This window comes from Setaria italica, chromosome II, assembly GCF_000263155.2.
Source record: "Setaria italica strain Yugu1 chromosome II, Setaria_italica_v2.0, whole genome shotgun sequence".
Classification (NCBI taxonomy): domain Eukaryota; kingdom Viridiplantae; phylum Streptophyta; class Magnoliopsida; order Poales; family Poaceae; genus Setaria; species Setaria italica.
In genome coordinates, this window is record NC_028451.1 from 46436336 (window position 1) to 46451663 (window position 15328).

The following is a 15328-nucleotide window of genomic DNA, read 5'->3' on the forward strand; positions in this document are numbered from 1 at the left end:
AAGCTCACCTAGATGTAATGGAGCTGTGGGGATTCCATGATGGAGTAGAGTTCCAGATGATAATTGAAATCAGCATCGACCGTAGCTTCTGATCCAACAAAGAACAGGGCGAAATGGTTTCCACTTTCCAAACAACAACTTGTTCATGCGCACTAGTAACACAGAAGCTACTGGTAATGCAGAGCGTCAGACCAGCGTTTCAGTATCTAACTGTTACGCTACTATTTCCGCCAGATCATCACCTGTGTTCCCTCTTCATCTCTAGTCGCTAGAGATGTACTGTATCAATTAACTTGAAACGTCTGCTATTTGTGCACAAAAAGAATGCCATCATTGCAGCTTACATGGCTCGTTCGCCAAAAGAACAGATAACACCTATTCAGCACGGCACCCGAATATGTACAGCAAGCTATGATCGTCTTCTGTCAGTTTTGTGTCACGCCACTTTAGTTTGCCAACTGATTAATCCCGACGAGGATGTTCCCAGAGTGGGGCTCTTCTTCGGTCCACTGAATCGAATTCTTCTCCAGATACTTCATCACCTGTCAATATTCAAACAATCAAACTAGTCAGATGAAGACGTATAGCAGCATCTGCGTGAGCTATAACAGGAGTCTGCTAAACATAGAATATTGAGGCATTTGATAGGTGAAGACCGGCATACAATGCGTTTATTGCCATTGGGTGGAAGACAGATGGGAGAAGGCAAAAGTATGTATAGTCATGTAGCAGATAATCTGATAAAACCACACCTTTCTTCTTCTTTGTCCCATCTTGAAACTGCCGTCATCAACACCAATAATAACTTTTAGGTAATCAAAAGCTGCAAACATGAAGCATCAAGTAAATCGGATGGTTTCCAACAAGAGAATTTATAAACTCAAAAGGCCACGCACTGATCTTACATGGAATGTTTGCCAACTGTTTAAGATGAAGTCTCAAGAGATTAGATACGTTTGCTGGATCTTGTGTGCGCAAATCAAGACAAAATTCATTTCTGGACTCTATTTTCCTGCAGCAATGCAATATATGGTTATTGTAAGTTCACATTCTAATATTACAGAACGAGCAAATTTCATTTTGGACAATGCACTTGGTGCACCTCGAACCACCTTTAATAACAAGTGTCACTTCAAACCATGTAACCAAAGTAAACTTAGCTCTTACACAAAAAAATACAAAAACAGCCCAATAATTCCAGCCAACATGCAAAAGAAATAGTATACTTACTTGGACATGATAATCTCCCCAGCAGATTTCTCATCAGCCAGTCGAGCCATTTGATAACAGCGCTTGCCCTTGGATATCCAACAAAGAAAGTAATTTATTTTCTTAAATCATGTAGCCATCATAACCAGACAGGTAGATAAAACCTTAGCATGTTTTATGTTTAACAGGTAGAGAAATCTTTTCATTAGAATCTAGTGTAGCTCAAAGGCATTAAGCAGGCCCAGAGCAGGGCAGAAGGGACTTGCTCCCTTCCCCTTGTCGTCATCTACCGTTCAGACCTCGGGTCATTACACACAACAAAATCCCCAACAGTTGTATGCAGTTGCTATGTAGTCTATGTTGGCCAAAAGTGACAAAGAAAGTAGTCTCCATCCATTCTCTTCTCCCCAAAAAAATAAGTGTGACACTTACTTCCTGTATAAGATAATCGACTTCTTTCTGGTTGCCCTCCCTAAAAGCATCAGCAGCCTGCAATTTCGGCAGAACATAGCACAAGTGATAAATAAACACATATGTTTAGTGGAAGTGAATTAAACAATGGATGCCATCAGTGTTCTCCAAAGAAAAAAAATCGAACATCATCTTGGAACCCCTTACCTTCTCATAGTACTGCTTCATCATATCCCAGTGCTGCTTTGCAGCCCTGCGGTAGTTCTGGTAATCCTCCTCATTCACAGCTGGTTCTAAATATAAATCCAAAGAACTCAAAATAAGTTATAAGAATTTTCCATAAAAGGTAGAATGATATCACCGGGTAAACAATTCACTATGATACATAGTACAAACACAGGCTTTAAATTATTTAGGGGCTTGATTTCATGTTAGCTGTTTTAACTTTTAACCCACTTATCAAAATGTTACACAAAAGCAATTAAGCTCTTTGTTCTGATTCAGGACACCTGTTTTGTGCTGTAAACATAAGCATCCTTAGTACACTTTGAGAAACCATAGGACACAGATCTGATTTGCTAAGGTTCACCAGACTTCAATCCAAGAAAAAAAAAACAGATTACATATCCCACAGTTTGCACCTTGTCATTGGAAAATACATCAAATTCATTTAGCTGAAATCCTGTAGAGAACACCTAGAAGCAACTTAGTGTTCAGATAACATTTTTTTACAATATTAACAACAGGTACGAAATGAATGATAACTTTACTTTTTCCTACCATACATTTTAAGTGGGTGGACTTGTAAACATAACTCTAACACATAAAATCAGTACAACAATGCGGAATCATATAACTAATATGGCTGGCTTGATACTGATGTTGGTTTTATTTATCAGTATAATATGTCAAGCGGCTGGAAAGGTTGTGTTATGGTTGGTTTTATCTGTTCACTTTAGAGATTTTCCCTTTTTTTCTTTTTCAAGTGTAAACAGTAAATGTGTTATAGGCTTAACTGAATATGTAGGTGCAAAAGATTATATATGTAGAAATAGCAGAAGACACCTGGACAAAGATTTATATGGAATATACTTCTTATAAAATGCACACTTAACTTGAATTCTGAAAACAAAGAAAGCATTAGTATGCTGAGTATACCTTTGCTACCTACGATAACTTTCATGGGAAAATCAGTAGAATATGTTGAAAGGTCCTCAAGAGGTTTCGATATTGGTTTCTGATATGAGACTCTTCTTCGATTTGTGCCCAGTTCATTTCTTTTTAGTTTTGGCTCCTCCTCCAATCTTCCAGGTACAGTGAAGATAGCTTCTATCAACTCTCCTGGAGAAATCTGTGGTTTTGACCTCTGCATCCCCTCTTGCGAAGATTGGGTGCTACAAAGAGAAATGTTACAGAAAGCAAAATAAATATCAACTCAATGGCGGAATGAGGGGAGAAACCAATAAATAAGAGCTATGGGTCGACTGTGAGCCTAAGCACCTTCTCTTGGAAACAGAGCATTCGACTGCTACATCCTGCACAATGGATACATTATGGGTTACAATTAGTCAAATATCTGTAACAAATTAAAGAAATGCCAAATGCATTCAGAGGGAACTTTCATATATAGACTAGCACAGTAGGAGCAATGGTACATGGTAACATGGACCAACAGTTGACTGGGCACAGAACTACTATTCAAAAGGAACAAAACAAGATCTTAACCAACACAACAAATAAATATACCATGTCAAGCTAGCAAGGGCAGCCCTATTAGATATGTATTAAAGATCATATACTACATTGAAAATATATCAGTACTAAATGGTTTTTCTTCATTAAATATATTTTTTTGAAAAAAAACATCAGCACAAGAAATGGTGGGCAATCCAATCTGGCAAAAAATGAATAGTAAAAGGCTACATTCAGAGTTCAGGACAAAGAATGACCAAAAAAAATATGATAGTACATCTAAATATTTAAAGAACATACAGTCCTCAAGAGAATTCTGATGAGCATAGCAGAGTAACAAGTTGCAAAGCTACAGGAGCAGAGTTTAGAAGTTACAGATGAAGAGGCCAGAAGAAGTCTTACTTGTATCGCATTATGTTTGTTTTCTACCTTTTTGTCTAGATGCTTTTCAGAAGATGAAATCAATTCCTCCATGCTCTACATACAAAAGCACAGCTATATTATTAGGCCAAGAATAAAATTATGTATTCTAAAGCCTAAAGCCTTAATGCTAGACCCTTTCACTGCATTTGTAAAGATGAGGAGTGACAAAAAATATATAATAACAACAATGATGTATTGGTACCTTCTTAATGTCATATCCACAGCTACCTGCAAAAAGAAATTAGAAACAGTCAAAACGTATCTTGGAACAATGAAATGAATGGGTGAAAACTGCAGGTCAGATATAACAGACATGCTAACCTAGAACGTCACGGATTACTTCCATACTAAGCTTAAATCCTTCACCCAGCATGCAAAACAGAAACTCCTCAACATCACTGTTATTCAAAGTCTCTCTCCGTGGGGCAGAATTGGAATCATCAGCTTTCACCTTAAAATCATCACGCATGTACTCTGGCAGTTCAACCTTTAGAGGTTTGTCTTTTTTTGATGCTCCATTCACTGCTGTTGTAGCCCTGGAAGATTCTTTTCCTAACATGCTGGAGACAGTACCAAATGCAGCACTAGACTTTTGCAACTTTTCAGGCATTCTTGTTTGAGCTAAATTCTCCATATGCTTTGCTTCAACTGCCTGCTCAATCTGGGAAAGAGTTCTTGGTTGGCTTGAATTCTTCATATAGTTTTCTTCAACCGCCTTATCAGTCTGGGAAAGGTTAGTCTTGACACTTGGCTCGAAATCATTGTTATGAGGCAAAGAAAGTTGAAGGTTAGTTAAGATATCTCCAGCTTTGTTGACATCACCCATTGATTTGACATATGCATCAGCTATATCATCAAGTGAAAAAGCACAGCCGAACACATCAAGCAATGTATTGAGTGCCCTGGTTTCATTGTCACTGGATGAAGTTAGCGAATGTGATAGATCCATATTGAGGACCTTCCCAAAAGGCTCTTATGAACTGTAAGACCTGCCCAACAAAAGAATATTAATTGTTCATCACATGATACGAATAGATAAAAGGAAAAACACTACATATAGCACTAGTGCTATGAGCAAAAGAAACTACAGAGAATGTTGAATAAAGATGGTCAAATTGCTTAAATAAAGGATAAAGTGCCAATTTGGCAGTAAATTGAGTCATATACTAAGGCACTGTAAATGGACAAAGATGCTAACCATAAAGTCTCAATGGGACCTCACAAGCCATCCTGTTTCTTAGTCCTTCCAAGGTATAATAGCAAAACTGAAGGTATCAAATAGACCCAAACCGCTAGCTGGAAAATAATTTGCAAACAAATAATTTGCAAACAAACTATTTGCCTGTAATGATGATTTCAGGACAGCAACTTTCAATCTTCGAAGAATCAACATAACCTTATTACTCATCACTGAAAAACATGAAGGCTCACAACAATACCATGATGATCGTGCCTCTCAACACATTCATCAAATATTCACATATTGACGAAAACATAATCTACGAGATATATCCCACCAAAATTAAGATAGAATGATCAGGATCAACAAAAGGCCTATGAGTTACCTCCTGGACTAACAGGACAATTGCCACAAGCTAAAAAGAACCCCAAACGTAAAATCGAAAACAATAGAGAAGCATCCAAACACCATAGCAAAATCGGACGTCACGTCTTTTCTGTATGGCTCAAGTACAAGCAAGCTGTAACTTCCTAGAAAACAGATGATCATCAGACTCCAGCACAACCGATGCTGCCTCACTACTCCACTCCTCTAGGCCCTAACCATGCCCGAACCACAAATAAACCCACCCAAGCAGTTGATTGGGGAGCAATCCAAGCATCAGGGGCAATAACGTGTCTGGATACAATAGGTAAATAACCAACAAAGGACATGCAACATAACTTCACACATTTGCCTGCAGAATTGGGGCCGAATAGTCAACCATAAATTGAAACGATCCAGGCACAGCATACCAGCCACAAGTGCTCCCGCACGATCCGAGCCGAATCAATGTTTCAGAAAGATACTGGGACATCAAATCGACCAACGGACCAACCGATCAAGCGTTGAAGCAAGTAAGAAGCGAACTGGGACATAAGGGCCCAACCAAAGCAGATAGGACCATAGAGACGACATTGCCAGAAATCGCCCAGAAAGGACAGCAAAATTATCTAAAAATCACCAAGAAAACGAGAAAAAAATTCCACAAGCTACCTGCTCCAGAGCGCCGCATCCATCTAATCAGAAAACCCACACCAAAACCCCAAATGGCGAACCGAACTGCCACGGATGAACACGCAAAACAAACGATTAAAGTGCAAGCGAGGACACTGGAAACTGAAATCGGAGGAATCGCGGAGCAACACGCCCGATCGCCAGTTCGCCACCAATGCAAACCCCCCGCTCGATCAGAAACGAAGCGCCAACCCCACACTGAACCAACCACCCACGGGCCCGGCCATGGCGGAGCAAGGACGCACATAATCAACCTCCGCCCCCAAACGCAGCAAGGCGGCGGCGGGGATCGAGTACATTCTAGAAGGTTCTGGAGTGAGGAAGGGGGGAAGGGGGGCTTACGGCGTCTCGAGACGATCCTCGCCGCACGCGGGCCGCTCCGCTGGCCACTCCGCCTCCGCCCTACGGTTGCGCGGCCGCTCGTTGGGCTCGCTTTGTGCGCCCGATGGTTTAAAAGGAGATGGCGTCAACAGGTGGGCCCACCTGGAGGTGAGTTAACGCCTGGCGGTCGAGATCTGCGAAACGATGTGATCCACGGCGTCGGTGCGCCGCGTCGGGAATGCTTTCGACTCGCGAGTCGTGAACTCGTGACGTGACCCGCCTGCTTGCCGCTGTGCGTACTGTGAAAATCTGTGATAGCTGTCAGTTAATTGGAGAGGAAGAATAATTCGTTAAATTGAAACGGGTTCCACAGCTTTGACTCATTAAATTTTGATTCATATGTAACTAAATTCATTTGTTCAAAGGCCAAAACATATATAACTCATTTAATTTTCGCATCTCACTACTTCAACTCATAAACCCAGCACCAAACTCATAAATAAAAAATAAATGTTTTACAATCCTTTGACAAAATGATAATGATGCATGGAAATATGATACGACTCGCCAATTTTGATAGCTTCGCGCTTGAATTTATAAATGTTCTTCTATCAAACTCATGACTTATAAATACTTGACTGATCACAACAATCTTCTTTCAACATAAAAGAGGTTTGTGCTTCTTCTAATAGGTGTGTGTACATCCATTTTATGTATTTCGCTAACTTTTCAAAAAGACATAGGGTGTCGTCTTCGGGCGTGCAGTTTTCTATATTGCAGTCTTACTCCTCCGTCCCAAATTATTATTCGTTTTGACTTTTTAGATACATCACTTTTATTATCTATCTAGATATAAATATATATATTTAGGTGCATATCAAGATATGTGTATTTAGAAAATTCAAATAAATTACTAAAACAAATAGTAATTTGGGAGCGGAGAAAGTACCTGCGTAAAATTCGTACAAGATGACGCGTCCACGTCGGCACGACCGGAAAGGCACAAGCACATGCGACCGTTTGGCTGCACCCTGCAGTCGAGTTTGGGGACGTCACTACCACACGCACAGAGCCCTTGAGAACATCTGCTGCCCGGAAACGCTGCAGCATCGGCGATCCAAGGCTCTCCCTTCCGTCGCTCGGACACGTTGAACGCTGCGCTGCCCAAAACGCATGTGAGGCCAGCGTTCCCCGGGCGCAGCGTGGGGCGTGTCGCTACCCATCACACGTGGTTGAAACGGGGCGTGAGGGAGAGTGACCAGTGGTGACTCGCCTCTGCTTTGCTACTGCGGCGTTGCGTGTCAGCTAGCTCTAGGGGCGGGGCGCTAGTGCGCTACGGCCGGCCATGGCCGCCGTGGCAAATACAGCCGCCCGTGGTCACCAGCCGTGGGCGCTGGCTGCGGCGAGCGCCAATCGCAGCAGCGGCCGTCCAGCTGCCACCACGGCGACCAGAGCGCTGGTTAGCACGGGATTTGCCGGTGCCCCGAATGCGTGGGCAGCGGGAAGGCCGCCGCGGCGCGCCGTGGTGGCGGCGAGGACCAAGGCCGGCGCGGCCGAGGTGCGGCCGTCGTCGCCGGACGCCGTGACCTACAGCGCGAGCATCTCCACCAACACGCCCCTCCACGAACCCCCCGGGGTAAGCTAATTAAGCTGCCTACCTACCTACCCACTTGCAATCCGCGGCCATGGAAGTGGATTGGGGGACGAGAGCTGAAGCTGCTGCTCTGAAATCGTGTGGCGTGCAGGCCTCCTTCGACGAGTACCTCCAGGACCGCGCGCGCGTGTTCCGCGCCATGTTCCCCGACGAGAGCAGGAGCCAGCGGATCGGCGATGTGTGTAATCCCATTACCCCTCACGCGCTCCCGCGCTCCGTCGATTTCTTCTTCATCAGCCCGTTCGCCGAATCGATTGGTTAGTGTTTGAGCAGCGAACGAAATTCTGCAGGGGGAGTGGCGGGTCCAGATGCTGCCGCTGCAGTTCCTCCTCGTCACCGTGCGCCCCGTGGTCGTCATGCAGCTGCGGCACCGCGCCGGCGGGCTCGACCTCCGAATCGTGCGTAAAAGCTTGACCCCCAGCTTTACCAATTCTTCGTGCACCTTCCGGCGACCGCCAGTGGTGTGGTGATCGAAATGCCGCCTTGTGCAGACGGAGTGGGAGCTGCGGGGGCTGGACCGCGACCACGCGCCCTCGAGCTTCGACCTCGGCGTGAGCGGGTCGCTGTACGCGGACCGGAGCCTACGCGGCCGCCGCGCCGGGTGCCGGATGAGGGGCCACCTCGAGATCTCCATCACCGCCGTCCTGCCGCCGCCCCTGCGCCTCGTGCCGGAGAGCGTCCTGCGCGGCGTCGCCGAATCGGTAAGATGATTAGATCGGCGTGTCGTCTGCAGATTCTAAGGCTAGATCGATCTCGTCAGGCCTCGAAACTTCGGCTTCGGATGAAAATGCAGGTCCTGTCGACGCTAGCGGAGAAGATGAAGCGGGACGTGGACGTGAGCCTCATCGCCGACTTCCAGAGGTTCCGCCGGGAGAAGGCAGCAGCAGCGTCCAGGGCCAGGCCAACGCTGGACGTGACGGCATCAGCCGCCAGAGACGAAGCCTCTGAAAGCTAGAATTCGCTGATGATCCTAGCCTGGTGTGCCTTCCTCCCTTGTACATGTAGAGTCATCATCTCTGTGTGCAACATGAATACATGATTCATTTACATCTGGGGTTCTACCATGAACGAATCCGAGACCAAAATACATGGGAACATGACGGGGTCCAGTCCAGTCCAGTCCACAGACGATCCATCTGTGCAGCAGCTTATGTAATCTCCCAACACATCCAAACGCGATCCTGACAGCATGTACACCCACCACACAAGCGAATCTACCCAAGAACAAAACGTTGTAGCTGTAAACGCTCTAGCAAGTAGTTGAATCCACATCCGCAGCTGGTCAGAGGAAGAAGAAGAAGAGCGGCAGAGCCAGCAGCAGGACGCAGACCGCCCACCGGGCGCCGGACAAGAGGCTCTCCGCGCCATCGAAAGGGACCAGGCCGCCGGTCGGGCTGCCGAAGGACGACGATCCGTTGCCGAAGCCACCCGTGCCCGGCGTGAACGGGGACAGGCCGCTGGGGGCGCTCGCCGTCGGAGTGCCACCTCCTGCCATGGAGCTGCACGCGAAGAAAAGTGTTACTACGTGTTAGCTGATGAACGTTTCTGAACTTTGTCAGAGAATGGCATGTACGGCATGAATGTATTCTGTACTCTAGACATGCTCACCTTCCTGTGAAGACGCACTGTCCCGAGCCTGAAACGGGAATTCAGATGTTAGAGATCGTGAACATTGCTCATTCAGACTGAACAACAATTTGTGTTTGTCTGCAATATCGTGAACAGTTATCTTTTTTAGAAAAAAAATCTACAGACTGCATGAGATCAATTGTGCTATGGAGTTTCCTGAAACTGAATTCTGGCACAATTTTACTGCCAATTTCCCGGATACTGAATCTTTTTTTTTTTGAAAGGCGGGAGACTGAATCTTTGTACAACAGAGAAACACACATTTTACATACAACTATTCAAGATCTTCTGAAAGAAACATTCGACAGAGAGAGGAAACAGAATACAGGAAAGAGCGTGGCTGCGTAGTACTTACTGGGATCCGTGGTGGTGGTGGTGGCGGTGCCGTTGAAGTCGCAGGCGGTGCTGGTCTTGGCGCTCCGCTGGTAGTAGTCGTTGTAGGCGTAGGACGCCAGCGCCTGCAGGTTGTTCTGCTTGTAGCACGGCCCGCCCAGCTGGATGGCCGTGCAGTCCGCGTGCCCCGGCCCGCACGCCCAGTTCAGCCCCGCCTGCAGCGCCGCCGGGTCCGCGCCCTGACTCGCCACGCAGAACATGCCGCCCCCCGTGGCCAGGGATCGCCTCTTGCCTTCATCTGAATCTGGCAAGGCCGGCGCCAACGCTTGCTCTGAATCCACGGTGGTTTCAGCATGGCTGCCTGCATGTTGTGAGAGCAGAGGACGTTGTGACGCGTAACATCAGAGCCAATATTGTGTTCTAGAGTCCACAAATCAACACACAAGCAAAACTACAACCTCCACATGTTGGAATTGATCTTGGCTTAATAAAAAAGACCTAGTTCTAAGGTATTAACAGCCACCCCACCCCCATTGCCCTGGTTAAGAGGCAACAAACTCAACTAATGGCTTAATCCCTAAGACGGCCTGTACTATAAGAAGGGAACCGAGATTAGGCTTATCATCTCGGTATGGGCACGGACTAGATGATCTGTGTCAACCACTATCCTTCCGTGATGGTGTTCTCCATCCGGAGTTCTTCAGCATCACGCCTGCTTCCACAAGCAGGCACGGGGACGTCAGCAGCCTAGGGGCTTCTACCGATCTACAAGTAAGTGCCATTAAGTCCTTAATTAATTAAATTCTTAGGTGTTCATGTCATTAGGCTATTAGATCCTAAGAATTATTTTCCTACACACATACTGACATACATGTAAAGATGTATATGTACTTGGAACTAAGTGACAGTGATTCAGTGAACTTGACATGCACAAGTAAAAAGGGTACAAAGTACTGGATCAATATACAAAGAGCGTCAGTGATTTTCACTGATATTACGGCATGAAAGTGATGGCAAAGCGATTCTAGAGTGTCATGTATGTAGATATTTTTCAGCTTAAGAGCTATTCACAACCACAACAGCTACTCTACTTTTATGACGATTTTCAGTGACCTTGGGAATCTCAATAATGAGAAAAAGAAAGAGAGAAACGGGATGCGACTACTGGAGCGAAAGCTACGTTGCACGTACCTGATGCGTTAGCGAGGAGGACGACGAGAAGAAGCAGGCATCCGTGCAATGTTTTGTCCAACATTTTACTATTCCACTGTCCAACCGACAGTATTCTCGGCAACCACCTGCTACGATGACAATGCCAATGCATACATCAGATAGACTAATTGAGGCACATAAAAGACATCAGATGAGTCAAATGAGTATTGGAGAGAAAGCTAGGGCAAGTAATTCAGCAAACAAGTTGCTCAAGGAATCATAGCAAACAGAGTTTAGCATGATCACATTGATTTTTTTTGGTTTGCACACAATATTACTTCTTCTTTTTTTCCAAAGATATGCAGGAGAGATGTAAATCCAATAATGTGCTCCTGTTAAAAAAAACACCCTCAACGTCCTGGTTTTTTATTTTCGGATTGCAGTGCACAAAATTTTTGAAAGGTATAGACAATGTGACAATAGGGAGGAGCACCATGCGTTTCATGGTTGGTTTTGTTTGCGATCGTCAAATTCTACTACTTTCTTTAGCCCTGCAGCCTTCTGGAATGAATTACATAACATACCCACCATGATGGCATGATGCAACAGAAGCCGAACAAGAGACGACTCTTGGAAGGCGAGGATAGTGATACGCGTGCGTCACAGTCAGACGCGAATTTTCTAATCCCACTCCCGACTCCTGACTCAGGAGGTCAGGATCAAATGACACTATTTTGTTGGGGATGAACTAATACCACCATCTTTTTTGCGTGTGTGCTTCTTAATCTCAGCAACGGTTGGTAAAGCTGAAACATCTAGCTACATGGAAAACATATCCTTGGCTGCACAAGCGCACATCCTATGTTTTTCAGGGAAATTCTCTGCAGCCTGCACATCCTCAAGACCTCAACTACTAATTTCATCTATGAAGAGAGATACGAATCATGCATCTAACGTCAGCTCTTGTAAGAGCAGCAACTTTGATCGAATCGTGAAAAATCCAACAATACTAATTCTGCAACCTGATACCAGGGAAAATAAAGCCCAATTCGTTGCACAAATAACAGAGGGGGATTGAAGAACTTCAAACTTGGCGGCCAAGAGTGGAAGAGAAGGGCACGGAAAGATTGAGTTCAGTGAAGCTTGTGAATTTCGACGAGGGGGGCGGCGCGGCTATCTGAAGAATTCAGCAGAAGAAAACGAAGGGTTCGACGAGAACTGACGGGAAAGAAAGATGAGTACGCTGACGGTGCCAAGAACCGAGAAACCTAATCCAAGACAGATGATTTTAGAGGGGAAACTGACGTGATTCAACAGGAGCAAAGAGAAGAAATTACCCACATGAAGAAGAGGGATGATTTCAGAGGGATCGTACCTTTGAACCAGAGCTACCAGACGATGGCAAGAGCCAGGAGAAACAGAACAGAGCAGCGCCGATGGCTTCTTGTAGATGGAAGGTCGGAACCCTCTAACCTAACCTTGTGTCTGCAGTACTTGAGAAGAGTCCAGGAAGGAAAGCTGAATATGTGGCCTGTCCCCTCCCTTTTATTGGCAGTAATAGCTACTATATCTGGCGAGGATTAATTAGACATTTATAAATTTTCTTTCAGCGACAAATTAGGCAGTTATAGTTGCTACAGTGACAGACGAGAAGAATTATCAGAGTTAAAATACTGCCAAACACGGCAACGGGAAAGACAATGAGGAACGCAGGGCACCAAAGGAGGTGAGGAAAATCGACGGGTTTCTGGTGTACCAAGTGGGGTCAGTGGACCGAGCAGGCAGAAAGGGTGAGGAAGATATCACTACTGACCACTGATCACTTCTTGTTTAGATGTTGTGCATGCTAACTAAGCCTTTTTGATGATCGACCAACACGGCTTTGTTTGCACTTGCGCTTTTGCACTAATTTTATTTCATTTTTTCACGCAACGAGGCCGGAATCACTGTCTTTGCTTCGAAAAAGAAGAAATGAAATTAAGAGTTTAAACTTTGATAAGGAATCATGGACATCGGTCCACATAAGAACATTAGTAGGGTATGTGTCCTAAAGTTCTCCAACGGTTCTGTCCGGAAAAAATGCAAAACTACATGTACACGTAACTATATAGCTTATCTCAACCGCTGATTTCTCTCCATCCAACTGTTAATCCACTACCTACCTCATATACTTCTCACCTACTAATGATTCATCTCACTGTTAAGTTAAAAATGAATGGCATGTACAAATGAAAAATTCACGTTCGTCCTGTTTCGCTCCAGATCAATCATGCACACGCCTGCATAGTGAATTGATCACGCGCATTCACCTTTTCTTATTCTACCTTTTCATTCATTTTCCTGCATACTCACTTTTTAAATTCAAGAAACGAAAGTGAGATTCAACAAAAGGTTCAACCTTTTCGTTTTACAATATTTTTTTGAACGAAATTCGTTTTACAATATTCGCCATGCCTCTTGTACCTTATCTTCGTTGTACATGCTTATAGGGTAGGTGGTTGGTACTACCACATCAGACACGAAAATGGAGTCACCATCAAGTGCGGCTCCATGCAGTCAATCGTGGAAAACACAATGGCCACACCGCCCACTGTAAGGGTTTTCCATCAGACCATCACCATTATTTGGATCGCTAAATGGATTCCTAACCTGCCAATGAATCTAACAAATGACTTAATCACGCGAGCCTGTTATGTTGTTCCTTCTGCATGCATTCTTCTGAACAAAACAGTGATACATGATAAAAAAAAGGAGATGCTGATGCGATATTTCATATACCAAAGCGCAATCTTAGGAACCCGAATTACATGAATTTAATTACACTTGATTTAATTTTTCTAGAGAATTGTTACATCTATGGCCTCAAAAAGGAGATGAAGGATCAGAACGGGCAACCAGAGGAGGGTGAATGGGAGCCTTTAAAACTCTCTCCGAGAACAAAGACCTATATTCCAATTGCCACCCCCAATACACCACTCTTCTAATCGCCAAAATAACACAAGCCAACTTGTGACCTGCTCACTTTAAGAATAATTGGAAAAGCTCAAAGCATAGCGGAAGATGAGTCTCTGAAAAGCTTGCACTAAAGAGAAAATTAAGCTAACCACCACTAAACCATTACTTGACTGAGCATTCTCTAAATAAATAATTAACAGAGATTATCGAGTAATAAAGTACTAAGTAGCTAAACAAGACATCAGTGATTAACTAGCAATTTGCAAAGATTAACCACTTAAAATGGACCCTGATGGGCTGTTCAAAACAGCTGGGCCGAACACATCACACAGCAGCTGGACCAGTCTTCTATTCCGGAAGCTATATGGCTTCTATTGTTTGAGATTCGTGCGGAGGGTTGCATGATCTCCTTCTTCCTCTTCCGATCACTAGGAACGACGTCGCTGTCACTTGCGCACACTGGCAAGGAGTGAGAGCTGGGAAGGGGGTGGAAGGTGGACAGAGCGGCCGGCGGCGATCTCGAGGTCGGCAGGGTTAGGGTTAGGGTTTCTGTGTTTCCGAGCTTCTAATAGCCGGCGGTTCTAGAGGAGGAGGTCGGCGCCTCGGCGGTGGGAGTGGCCCGGTGTTGGTGATGGTTCAGCTGAGCAGGGTCGGATCTCCAGTGGCCCGTGGCTGGTGGCAGGGGCAGATATGACCGGGTTAGGAAGGGTGGGTAGAAGGTCGGTGGTGGGCGGGCGGCGCGGCGGCGAGCTAGCCGCTGGTCGGGGTGGAGGATAAGGGGGCGGGAGTGGCAGCGCGCTGGGGAAGATGATAGCAGGAGCGGTGGATGGACTAGCGTTATTTGTCAAAAAGACGGGCCACAGATGGATCTGGACCTCTAAGCCGCGCCTCCTATCTAGTAGCTTCCGGAAGCCAGATAGAAGAGCCCCCTAACTGTATGATCTGTGCAGTATATAAGGAAATACATATGAACCTAAAGCTAACTCTTAGATCTTTCTTCCTAGCTTAGTTATCTTAAGATGATTCTTCTGTGTGTGTGTCACACTACCCATCCTATCATTATCTTGTGTAATGTATCTACTCATCCTATGATATACTCATATACAAAGTAAACTATTTTGACATACCCGCCTTCCTTTGGGAAATACGATACCCTGGAATACTCTCAAGGTGAAATGCTACAATGGTATATCCGTACACTTGCAGATTTATTCGTGATCGTTAAATATACTAACATGGACGAAGATTGAGACATGGAGGATCCCGTTAGGGTTGAGATGCACCAGCTCCAACTTATAATAATTAAGAAGACC

The 15328-nt window shown here is 45.0% G+C and overlaps 3 protein-coding genes across 4 annotated transcripts; 1 reads left to right on the forward strand and 2 right to left on the reverse strand.

The window, feature by feature from the left end:
• Positions 1–100: 100 nt before the first annotated feature.
• On the reverse strand, positions 101–6591 carry LOC101775891 (putative nuclear RNA export factor SDE5). Its single transcript, XM_004958366.2, has 12 exons — positions 6314–6591; positions 4057–4724; positions 3938–3963; positions 3715–3789; positions 3121–3155; positions 2779–3014; positions 1828–1913; positions 1642–1698; positions 1231–1298; positions 906–1012; positions 753–823; positions 101–542 (listed from the first exon to the last, which is right to left on the reverse strand). The coding sequence occupies exons 2-12, from the start codon at positions 4682–4684 to the stop codon at positions 447–449; spliced, it is 1485 nt and encodes a 494-aa protein (XP_004958423.2). The 5' UTR covers positions 4685–4724; positions 6314–6591; the 3' UTR covers positions 101–446.
• An 849-nt stretch (positions 6592–7440) lies between these two features.
• LOC101776974 lies at positions 7441–8995 on the forward strand. Its single transcript, XM_004958369.3, has 5 exons — positions 7441–7928; positions 8038–8124; positions 8237–8344; positions 8438–8647; positions 8740–8995. The coding sequence occupies exons 1-5, from the start codon at positions 7638–7640 to the stop codon at positions 8899–8901; spliced, it is 858 nt and encodes a 285-aa protein (XP_004958426.1). The 5' UTR covers positions 7441–7637; the 3' UTR covers positions 8902–8995.
• On the reverse strand, positions 8949–12593 carry LOC101776298 (PLASMODESMATA CALLOSE-BINDING PROTEIN 5). Of its 2 annotated transcripts, none has more exons than XM_012844080.3 (5): positions 12436–12593; positions 11100–11209; positions 9931–10269; positions 9555–9582; positions 8949–9445 (listed from the first exon to the last, which is right to left on the reverse strand). In XM_012844080.3, the coding sequence occupies exons 2-5, from the start codon at positions 11161–11163 to the stop codon at positions 9229–9231; spliced, it is 648 nt and encodes a 215-aa protein (XP_012699534.1). In that variant the 5' UTR covers positions 11164–11209; positions 12436–12593; the 3' UTR covers positions 8949–9228. The 2 variants fall into 2 exon arrangements, with proteins under 2 accessions (XP_012699534.1, XP_004958425.1); XM_004958368.4 differs by having other exon boundaries at positions 11100–11206; positions 12436–12591.
• Between the last annotated feature and the right edge of the window lie 2735 nt (positions 12594–15328).